We start from the raw sequence: 12,180 nt of genomic DNA, 5'->3' as shown, positions 1-12,180 counted from the left end.
TTATTCTATTTCTAGGTATACACTACCTTAATTGTTACCCGTCATCCATCATTAAAACAAAAATCATTAAAGCACGGTGAAACAGTCACCGTACCATATAAGAATATTTGCTTCACTTGTATAGATTCAGTGTCGTATACAATATACAGGAAACATGTTCTTTATTTTTGGAATTGTTTTTCTAAATATAGACTTATCCGCTCATGCTGTTCAAACTTTATACACGTTATCCCCATGTACAACTTTGCACAGTTTTCACCATTTTGTTGGTATTACAGTGGAGGAGTGCATCTTGGAATGTCGGCGTCGGACTATATGCGCAGCGGTTAACTACAACAACTATGTAAAACATTGTGCCCTCAGGAATAGTTCGGGACTAGCGCTAAGTGGGTTAGAACCTGAATGGTGTTTTGATGTTGTCATAAACAACGAAACTATCGAGCTGGATGGACCATGCAACGAAAATCCTTGCAATGAAACTTCCATGTGCATAGACTCTAGTAAACCCCCGTTCTTTAGATGTATAATAGTATATTGTAAATCGGAAACGGAAATTGTGAACGCTTCGTTTAGGATTAAACCACTGAGTTCTGTGGGCGACAAAAATGAGCTTGTTTGCGACAAAGGATTTACTCCAATAGGTCTACCATCTGTGACTTGCCTCAGTGACGGAAACTGGTCTTCTACGGATTTTGAATGTTTAAAGAATTGTCCATCTATTCCGATCAAATCATCTGCGCTAGTTTCATCGTGGTCAACGTATAGGTTTGTTGATAGCACGATCGCCACATTTAATTGCAAAAATGGTTATTATAATATAACAGATAGGACAATAGTTTGTAACAAGACTGGCACATGGTCTGAGTTCGAATGTTTACCGTACTGCCACCAAACAGACATCGTGCCGATACCAAACGGTGGTCCAACACCCGGTAACATCTATACAATTTTTGAACAAGCCAAGTACATGTGTAACAGCGGATATTATCTGTCCCCTGGTTCCAGATTTGTTAATTGTAATGACCAAGGCACGTGGTCGCAACCGGAAGTTGCGTGTTATGCGTTTTGTCATCAGAATGAAATTCCAACAGTAGAAAATGGTACGCCGCTTCCAGGAACGCTATATAATTATACAATGACAGCGACTTATGAATGTAACCAGGGTTTCTACCTGTCTGACGGTATACCGGAAATAACATGCGGAAACGACGGGAAATGGTCAGCGCCTCAAGTTGAATGTTATCCGTTTTGTCAACTTCCGGCAGTAACAAATGGGATTTTTCATGTAAGTGTGTTCAAAGTAAAAGCTGGATGACTCTGCTTCTAATGAAATACTCAGCAAATTATAATAACTTAAATTGATGCAAACTCAAATTACATTTTTGGCATTTGATTTGTAAACTCACCTTTATGGAGGGTGATTTATGCCAAAATTACATCTTGCTTTCTTACGTTACATCGTGCTTTCTAACTTGTACATCGTGCTTTCTTACTTGTACATTATGCATTCTGACATATACATCTTGCATTCTGACTTTTACATGTTGCTTTCTTACATGTACATCATGCTTTCTGCTGTGTGCGACTTGCTTAATTCTATGTTGATGTCGTTATTTAACGATCAATTATTATTCATTTGTTGATCTGGTATATTAATTCAATAAATTAACCTGCAACTGTTTGTATTTGGGTCTATTTACTCAGCTTGAATGACGAATGTCATAAGGTAGAATGCGCATAGCCGAAAGCCGAATGCAGCATGCATAATACAACGCGACATCTGGTGTAATAATATGTGACACCCAAATTATGCTAACAGGTGGCGCTACAGTTATATTCTCGGTAAAGTCCGTATTGCGGTTCGGATTCAGTTTACCAAGTTACGTCCCTTTGTTTTAAAATTTCCATTTGCACTCATGGAGAAAATATACAAAACGATTTATTTAACATTGTTCAAAGTGCTTGGGCTATAAAAAACTTCTTATTAAAATATTTCATCCTCTTGAAAAGTTCTTAAATTTTGACATAGCTTATTTCCAATACCTGTGACCATCCACAACATTTTTAATGTGTTTTTATTAATAAGGACATTTTCTTGCCTATTTTCAAACTAATTTTGTACACATGTTAGATTTTTTAAATTCAACTTGTCAAAAAATGTCTTTTTTTTCACTAAGTTGCTTTATGAATACGGCCCAGGTTCTTGTTCACAGTGTCAGCTTAAAACTGAAGGAACACATAAAAACACATTAAAATGTTGTGGATGGTCACAGGTATTGGAAATAAGCCATGTCAAAATTTAAGAACTTTTCAAGAGGATGAAATATTTTAATAAGAAGTTTTTTATGGCCCAAGTACTTTGAACATTGTTGAACAACTGTTCTATTTTTTAATTATATTTTGTTGATGAAAAAAGAAAATTCTAAAACCATTGATTTGGAAATGTGCAATTTGTCATTGTCAGCTGGAAATATAATTTGACCTACAGAGTTTCATTAATAAATATAAATATTGGTTAAATCGTTTTGTATATTTCCTCCATGAGTGCAAATGGAAATTTTAAAACAAAGGGACGTATCTTGGTAAACTGAATCCGAACCGCAATACGGACTTTACCGAGAATATAACTGTAGCGCCACCTGTTAGCATAATTTGGGTGTCACATATTATTACACCAGATGTCGCGTTGTATTATGCATGCTGCATTCGGCTTTCGGCTATGCGCATTCTACCTTATGACATTCGTCATTCAAGCTGAGTAAATAGACCCAAATACAAACAGTTGCAGGTTAATTTATTGAATTAATATACCAGATCAACAAAAGAATAATAATTGATCGTTAAAAAACGACATCAACATAGAATTAAGCAAGTCGTACACAGCAGAAAGCATGATGTGCATGTAAGAAAGCAACATGTAAAAGTCAGAATGCAAGATGTATATGTCAGAATGCATAATGTACAAGTTAGAAAGCACGATGTACAAGTTAGAAAGCACGATGTAACGTAAGAAAGCAAGATATAATTTTGGCATAAATCACCCTCCATACACCTTGATATGTCGGTTATATTTGCAAAAAATATCTTCTAATGGATCTTTTTTCGCAGATTTTTCAAACAGTCTGACATAATGCTAGAATCGTCGGTGGTTCTACTCGGGTGTCAGAGGTGTTCCTCCACCAGCGAAGCTGGAAAGTCCCCTCACGACCTGAACTGTTAAAGCAACGTAAATCACAACCCCAAAATCAATTCATTCTAGATTAAGTTGCTCTACGAGGGTTGTTCAAATATAAATGCAACTATGCCAAAATCTTGCTTTTTACCATGTTTTACACGAACTATGTACATTTATCGCATAGTTGGTTGTGTAAGCTCTAAAATTGATACAAAGGGTTTGTAAATCAGCTCAGTTTAGCTTTGACAATAGCTCGAATAATCGATCTTTTGCAAATATTATCACTGTCCGTATTCGCCAGATCTTGGCCCTTATGACTTTTTGCTATTTTCGAGGCTCAAAAAACACATTGCCGGAAGAAAATATCAAAAGGAAAAAAACTCGCTTCGGCTATTTTTCAGTGTCTTAACAGTTTACCTAAAAATGATTATGAAACACAAATTGGATTAAAATACTTAAACTTTGTATATCACATTGTGGTGAGTATCTTTAAGGATTGAGATAATTGGATTGAGAAGCGGGGATGTTAGAACAAACATACCCTGAATTTCTAGTCACACAGTATAAACACTAGATCACTGCGTCTGCTCTAAGGAGATGTCCACAATAGATTAAATGTTTATTTTTATTGTAGAACCTACCAGCCCAACCTATCAAGAAAGATGTTTCTGTGACGTACACATGTAACTCGGGATACTATACCCATCCTGATGTTTCCCAGCCAACTGCTGTATGTCTGCTCACTGGCGAGTGGCAATACACTGCCGCATGTTACAAATATTGTTCCGACGCACCCAACGACCAATGGGAAAATGTCGAAGGATATTCAACCGGGGCCCCGTATAAGATAGGAACATTCGTTCAGTATAGGTGTGCCAGTATAGGCATGCATTTTACCGGAAGTAATGTCAGAAATTGTAAAAGTGATGGCTCGTGGGACGGAGAAGTCCATTGCTGTGCACTATGTTTTGATTATGAGAACGGGAAGTGTAGATGTTCATGTTGGCCATGCTGAGTCGTAATGAATTTATATCATTGATCGCATATTTATAACAGCTTAAAATTTTACCAAAATTTTACCACATGTGATATAATTATACTCATATTGCAGAAATTAACACGTGCATAAATGGTACATGATTTGTGATGAAAAAGTTTGATTAATATGTCACATGCTAAGAATCACATGGCAAAATGAAACTTTCAAAGACTATGTAATATTTTCCTGGTTTTGTAAAAATGTTGAATGTTGTGTTGCGTGCGTGCGTGCCTGTGTGTGTGATATATATATACATACATAGAAAGACATTACGGAGTAAAGTTTGTGAACTATTTGACAAGATGTTCATTTTGTACAAACCGTCAATAGTGCGACGTTTGAAACTAAATAGGACAACATAAGATTCTATCCCAAAAAAGTAGATTTTATATGCTAGCCATTAGTAAGGTTATATTGCATGAGCAGCTCCTGTCAGGAATCCGGTAACTCGGCCTCCATGCAACGACTGCTTGAAAACGGTCAAAAATATCAGTTAGTGGTCAAACAGTTTTACAAGGTATGGATATACGACTAAGTCATATGGCTGATAGTAAAATTTACCTTAAAATGGGCCGATTAGCACAGCTGCAGGAAAACCTTTATGACATAATTATGATAAAAATGTGATACAAATATTTTTTGAAACATATTTTTTCTTTGTCTGTAATTGCATGAGATATATTTCTTGTGCAAATAATGTTCTATCATAGCTCAGTGTTCATGTCACATATTATGAATGATATACTGGTCAAATTTATCATTTAATTCCAGTTAGACATAAACTCTCAACCATTTTGTTTTCAACAGGACCTTGTTATAAAAGAGTTGAAGTATCATGACATTTGCTTTAGCAATTTGTTTTCTCTCTAACCACATGTGTACCCGTGTTGCGCCACACACACACACTCACACACACACGAGCGCACGCACGCACGCACGCATATTTATTTTCATATTTCGTTGTTATCAGTGCAAATGTATGTACTAGTAAATTGTATCATTTCGATTGTTTCTGCAACAAGTAGCATGTATATAAAGTGTAAGACGCATTGTGCTGAAAGAACACATATATTTATCTTCGTTAAACCAATGCTTGTTAGCTGATCACATACACATTTAACTTTTCAAAAATAAATACGTGGAAATTGGCTTATTGCGTTAGGCAGGACATATACATTTTATCATTTTATACACAATTAGGACTTTCATTTTCTCCATTCATGAATGCAATCGTCCAAAGGTTAACTTCTAATAGAAGAATATGCTTACAAAACAATTGTTTTAATCACGTAAATGTCAATATTATCTGAAAATAAAACCTTAATAAATAAAAATTCAAAACAATCCATGAAAATCACGGATACAAATCGATTACAATTCATTGTTTAATTAGTTCGACCAACGTTCTCAGAGAATGTAAAATAGTATTTTAATAATTTGACATGCTTGAATGTTTAAATTGATATTTTTTAAATATATATCATTTACATACAATGACACGTCAACTCTTATTTAACTATTAATGTTTACTTTTTTTCTTCTTTTATCATTTTGATTTGTAATATATGATTGTCAATTACTTAAATGTGTTGAATAAACTATTTGTGGTCTAAAGCTAAACTAGGTTAATTGGCAATTAGTAAGTTAGGAACACTATTGATTATTAGAAGATGATTAAGTCTTTTTACAAACATGGCATTGGTTTTGTGTACAATGCATTTTGAAAAAAAAATACAACTTCATGTGTAGAACAAAGCAGTAATCTTGCTTCATGAATTACAAAAAAAATAAAAAGATAAATCTTTTTATTTTGTGATCACATAGCGACTTTATTTTGTTAAATAGCGACTTTGTTTATTTTTATAGTATGTTTAGCATATTATTTTGTTAAGTCATGTTTATCTATTTAAATAGGACCAGTATGTTTTACTTGTTAACTAGTACTTTTAACAGACATTTTAGTAATATGTTACTTAAACCCCAGTCACACTAGAGCTTACGATTATATGCGACCACCGATGACTTGTAAAACTGACGATCATCAGCGATTGTCTGCGACCAAAACCCTTTTTGCACAGATAAATTTACTTCTGCGACTATCGTAAGACAAGTCATCATTGACAATCGCACGACAGGTCATAAGCAAACGTACGATGGTCTCGAGATGTGTGGGATTACTTACGACTACCCGTGACCTTTCATGCGATCACCTTCAACTTGTCCTACGACCATCGCACGATAACTTAAGGTTAATCATAGGCACTTTGTAAAGAATGTCGTAAGATTGTCGCACTTTCGAGCGACGATCGTGCGACAGCCTAAGACCTTATAAGTTCACTAGCAACCTGTTTGATCGCAGAGAGGTTTTTGTGCAAGCTCAAAAACCTCTTTACGACTGAAATTGGTCGTGGCACCTAAATAAGATAATCTGCGACTATCGAAGATCACCGATAATCGTCGTAAGACTTTTTAAAGAGTGTACGCGACCAGTGGTCACTGGTGATCGTGAACTGGTCTTTACTGGTCATAAACTTTAATGTGACTGGGGCTTTAGTAAATATTACACTCACCTTCAAGTTGGGAAAAAGTGTGTTTAGCTTTTTTTTATCTACATTTTAAAATTTTATATTTAGTTAGATAATTTATTGAACGCGAATAATATTTTCTTTATTTTGATTAATTAATTGCTTGTTTATTATGTAAACTAATATGTTTAACTTTTATATTTGTATATATCTTATAATTTGATAAACAATATGCTTATTTAGTTAAATAGATGAATATTACACATATTTTGTTAGATGACATACGTGTACAATTTTCGAGGTATTATTTTTTGTTGAGGAAGAAAACCATTTAATGGTGTTCGAAGCTTAAAACACACCTGTCACCTAAATCTGTCAGTTAAAATCCTGTACACCAAACGAACATTCCCTTTAAGTTTTTCCACAGATATATATTAACTCCATGGTTTTTTCTTGACATATCTTTGTACTATTACAATTATTGAAGGGTAGAAAATTGGTCGGCAAAAGTTCAATTACAAGTATGCTTAATGAGTCGATTTGGATCCCGTCCCTGGAGGATTTGGATTCCAAGAGATAATACAGCATTTAAATTTTAATTATTTATGAGGTATTTTTCTCCATCCTTCAAAAAGGTTATATCGACATGTTCTATATTAATAAATCATACTTAAGATTATACAGCATAATAATTATAGAAATACCCAGGGACAATGTTATATAGATACGTACATAGATCAATGACATAGGTTAGTTAATTTTAACCTTCATGGCATGCATAGCGAATAAAGTAAATATATGGATACTTAATAATTTCGTAGCTTTAATAAGCATTTTCTTATCATCAATCGTAAACCATTTCACATTGCTAATCATATTTGCCATTTTACATGTAAGCGTTCGAAAGCTTTAGCCATTTTGCATTGCTAGCGCTTATCATATTTCTGTGCAACTTCAAGTCAAGTTAAGGTACATTTTACATTTATAATTGAATTAGTTTACCATTGTTAAAGTTGGAATATATATGTATTCATCTAAGATGAAATTATATAGTATGATGATGACAGCTAAAAGATTATTTGAACTTATCTAGAGTCCGCTTCTTTGATCTAACCGGTACTGGTGAAGAAACAAGTTCATGACCCATTAAGACACCTTTCCATCATTTATCATTTTGTAAGCATAAGCGTTATCAATTTAATATACGCAAACTATCTATCCAGAAAATTATGTCTGTAATACTTTATCTTTTTTACCTATATGTATATAGCAAAAGAATTAAATACCTTTATGAAATGAAAGGGAGTTTTGGATTGCTTTGAACAAAAATGGCAGTCAAATTTAAACAACAATAATGTTTTAAACACTCTTTATACTCTTTATATAAAACAGATTTAAATTATGGAAATTATTTCATTACCATCAAATCTAAATATTTAAGGAGTAGTATTACGCTTTAAAGAATTTCTTCGCATAATCTTAGATTTCAAACAGGTAGATATGGAAGCAACATAAATAAAAGACAGGAAATATTAAGCTATTATGTCATTGCTCTGAGATCGAAGATGAGTATCATTTTATTCTTATATGCAGTGCTTACCATGAATACGGCTTATTAAACGTCATTTTTATCATAGACCTAGTAAGTACAAATTCACAGAAATGCTTAAGTCAAACAACAAATCAATTCTAAACAATCTAAGCAAATGTATATATTTAGCCAATATGAAAAGAAATGATTTATTGAATTCATATCCTAGACAATGTTCATTATATTCACTGTTAGAAACTTTATTAGTGAAAAGTTACTGTTATTCAATATCTAATTTCATACTTATTAGAGCTTATTCTTCTGATTGTATAAACAGGAACATTTATAATTGTGTTCTATTTAATACCAACCGTGACTAAATGTTTTATATGTATTTTAGTTGTTTTGATGTGTAATGAGATACATGTATAAGTATAATAAAATTTTCTTCTTCTTCTTCTACTACTTCTTCGTCATGAAGTAAAATAATAATACGGTGGAAAATTACAGGTAACTTGAGAGTTCAATGACTATTCAGAGAAATAACCGTCGCACGAGGATCGATCCAGCGACCTCTAGATCACTAATCTGATGCTCTCCCTATTGACCTTAGGGCGAATTTATGATAAATACCATTGGTGTAGATACTATGGCGAGATTGTCAATGCAGGATCGTGGCCTTGACATCGGAGTGCTGACTCATACACGTTTATTTTAAACTTAAGTTAATTTTATAGTCCCAAAATTTATTTTGATCACCCTGCCTTGATATGTATTCCATGGCAATGTTCTCATAATATTGCTGATCGAAGATGGTAGACCTGCATGTCTAAGAAGAGAATAAGCACAAATAAGCAGATAAAACGTAATGGGATCACTTTCATGCAATACGAGTCAAGCAGCCGTATGGAAAGTGGAAAGGTAAGACGGAACATGAGGATGATCATGAATACATTTGATGGAGACGAGTACGGACAACTATTATACAAGCAAAGTACAATATATCTGTTACCAATTGATATAAAGTCAATGAAACAATTTGCCATCTTTCATTGCATGACATTTACTGTCCTGATTTATACTCAATACTAGTGTGTTTGGTCTTACCAAATAATTGTTGAGGATTCGTTCATTCATTCATTCATCAATCATTTACTCACGCACTTTCTCACGTATTCATTCATTTATTCATCACCAAAGGAGGGAAAAACTGAAGAGAAAGAAATGATAAATTAAAGAACATTTTATGTATAATGAAAACTGTATTTTTGTTAAAACCCCATCCTTAAATATTTGTATTTTATAAGATATTTTTATATCCTTTAGATTTCCGTGAAATAAAAACGTGTAGCGACATCACGTTTGTGTTCATAACCTGCCACACTGTCCCTTTCAACACCTTATCATTAATTTACAGATCAGAACAAGAACTTGTCTCATTAAGTGAAAGGAATTATTTAGTGACCATTTCTGATCATTCATTTAGATAATCAATTAGCTAATGCATCTATTGGCACGAATTTCTGTTTTCAGATATAATTTATATCTTGTTTTCAGATATAATTAACATAAACAATGTGTGTTTTGTTTTCACGACATTTTACGTACAATGATTGTCCAGTAAACGACAATGGGACGCAAACAATGAATTTACATTGTAAAATTTGTAAAAAATGAATGAACATAATTGAATACGGATTAGAAGAACACGTTACTGGAATGCCATAACATTTCGCCCAATACGTTGTTTTTTATCTTCAAGATATAGTGTACATGTATAATTGAAAGGTCTGACAGGGCAGAGTGAAAGCTCTTTTCAACAGCTAACAATATCGGTATTGTCGATATCCGGTCCATTTAAAATAATGCTTTGTAAAATGTATAATATATTCAATATTTTCCCTAAAAACATATATAAAGAGTGTAAATTTTAAATGCATGAAGTACAGTAGTGATGGAAGAAGAAAATCTTTTAATATTTAAGATATTGCTTTGTTTTTTACGCATGACGTGCTTAATTGGAAAATTAATATTTTAGGCCAACATTTTATTCGAGCAACGGTCTCTCCGTATAATAATGTCTAATAAATAATATTTTATAATTGTTACGCAACCGTGGTTTTCAGTATATCCAGCGTCACTTATACCTCATAGCACCGCTTTAAATACTTATCAATTTTAGCACTGTAAATATTGCAATTATTAATTTAGAATAAGCAAATATGCGCCACATGTCTGCCACAGTTATAATCACGTTTAGTAATGGTCGTAAAAAGCTAAGTATATAAATGACTAAATCAAACATTTACATTGAAGCGGTTCGGGCAGGCTCCTCTTGTACAGTTGTCTCATTTAATATTCAAGATAAACTTATGGAATATTATTGAGGTAAAAATACACAGTGCTTGATGGCTGTTACAATTTACTCAATGTCACTCCTATTGTGCTTACTGGTACTGTCAATATGCGTGTGGGCACATTCAGCATGATTGTTGATAATCGTACCGTGCAATATATTGTGTATATTGAAGCAGAAGATTTTTCTACAAATCATAATTTAACTCAAATTTAGAAAATGATGATAATACTGACGTTCTGAATAGTTCAATTACTATTAATGAAATTTTAAACGCCGTTAAAACATTAAAGCGTGATAATTCCTGCGGAAACGATTTTTTGCTGAACGAATATTTTATTGAAACTGTAGATATACTGGCAGCGCATATTTGTGATATTTAATTAATTGTATTTTTGATAGCGGTTTTTTCCCCTGAAAGATGGACTGAATGGGTTATTGTACCATTGCACAAGAAAGGAGATAAAAACAATGTTAAAAATTATAGAGGCATTACTTTAGTAAGTTGTATGTCGAAATTATTTACGACAATACTAAATAATAGAATTGTTAAATATTGTAATGAGAATAATACCATATCAGATGCACAGTTTGGATTCAGAAAAGGCTATTCGACAACTGATGCCTTGTTTATTTTGCATAATTTGGTTCGAAAATAAAAGATTATATTGTGTTTTTGTTGATTTAAAAAATAGCATATGATTGTACGAGTATATATAAAAATGCATTATGGCTTAAATTGTATAAGCATGGGGTTAACAGTAAAATTTTGAGAATAATTAAGGACATGTATGAAAAAGTAAAATCATGTGTTCGGTCGTGTAATTCGTACTCTGAGTTTTTCAAATATGCTGTTGGTTTAAGACAAGGGGAGGTAATTTCACCAGTATTATTTTCACTATTTGTTGAAGACTTAGAGTTATTTTTGCAAGATGATATAAATTCAGGTGTAAATATTGATGATATTATTCTTATTCTACTTTTGTTTGCAGATGATATGGTTATTCTTGGGAAGACTCCAGATGAAATTAACACTAGTCTTAGATTACTTTCTGAGTATTGCAAACTATGGAGTCTTGAAGTCAATGTACAAAAAAACCAAAGTTATCGTATTTCGTGAACGTGGGGGACTTAGAAATTTTAACTACCTAGGAACTGTTTTTAATTATACGAGTTTTGCATTAAATCAACAACAATTTGTCGGTAAAGCTTTGAAATCAATGAATGTTTTATTAGTTAAATGTCAAAAATATATAATTGTTTGTCAACTTTTTGATTCTTTTGTCGGATCAGTACTAAATTATTCAAGTGAAATATGGGGGTTTACAAAATCAAAAGAAATCGAAAGAATTCACCTTAAATTTTGTAAGAAAATTCTTTTTGTTAAAATGTCGACTCCTAATGTTGCAGTTTATGGCGAATTGGGACGATACCCTTTGTATATTTCGAGATATATTAGAATATTAAAATTTTGGTTTAAACCTTAACAGTACTGTAGAATAACACGGTGTTCAATAACTGTATGAACTATACTGTTCAATAACTGTAGAATAA

The 12,180-nt window shown here is 32.8% G+C and overlaps 1 protein-coding gene across 1 annotated transcript; it reads left to right on the top strand.

The window, feature by feature from the left end:
- Positions 1 to 8,401, top strand: LOC132725539 (E-selectin-like). Its single transcript, XM_060710671.1, has 2 exons — positions 1 to 1,285; positions 3,810 to 8,401. The coding sequence occupies exons 1-2, from the start codon at positions 155 to 157 to the stop codon at positions 4,188 to 4,190; spliced, it is 1,512 nt and encodes a 503-aa protein (XP_060566654.1). The 5' UTR covers positions 1 to 154; the 3' UTR covers positions 4,191 to 8,401.
- Positions 8,402 to 12,180: the final 3,779 nt, after the last annotated feature.

Source organism: Ruditapes philippinarum, unplaced genomic scaffold (assembly GCF_026571515.1).
Source record: "Ruditapes philippinarum isolate M1 unplaced genomic scaffold, ASM2657151v2 ctg1021_1_1_1_1, whole genome shotgun sequence".
NCBI classification, from domain to species: domain Eukaryota; kingdom Metazoa; phylum Mollusca; class Bivalvia; order Venerida; family Veneridae; genus Ruditapes; species Ruditapes philippinarum.
This window is presented reverse-complemented; position numbering and strand designations above follow the sequence as displayed.

What these genes read in the sequence shown, in the direction of transcription:
- LOC132725539 (XM_060710671.1), top strand. Translation starts at nt 155, where the DNA reads ATGTTCTTTATTTTTGGAATTGTTTTTCTAAATATAGACTTATCCGCT. An exon ending in TAACAAATGGGATTTTTCAT is followed by an intron (nt 1,286 to 3,809) that starts GTAAGTGTGTTC and finishes TTTTTATTGTAG; the next exon opens with AACCTACCAGCCCAACCTAT.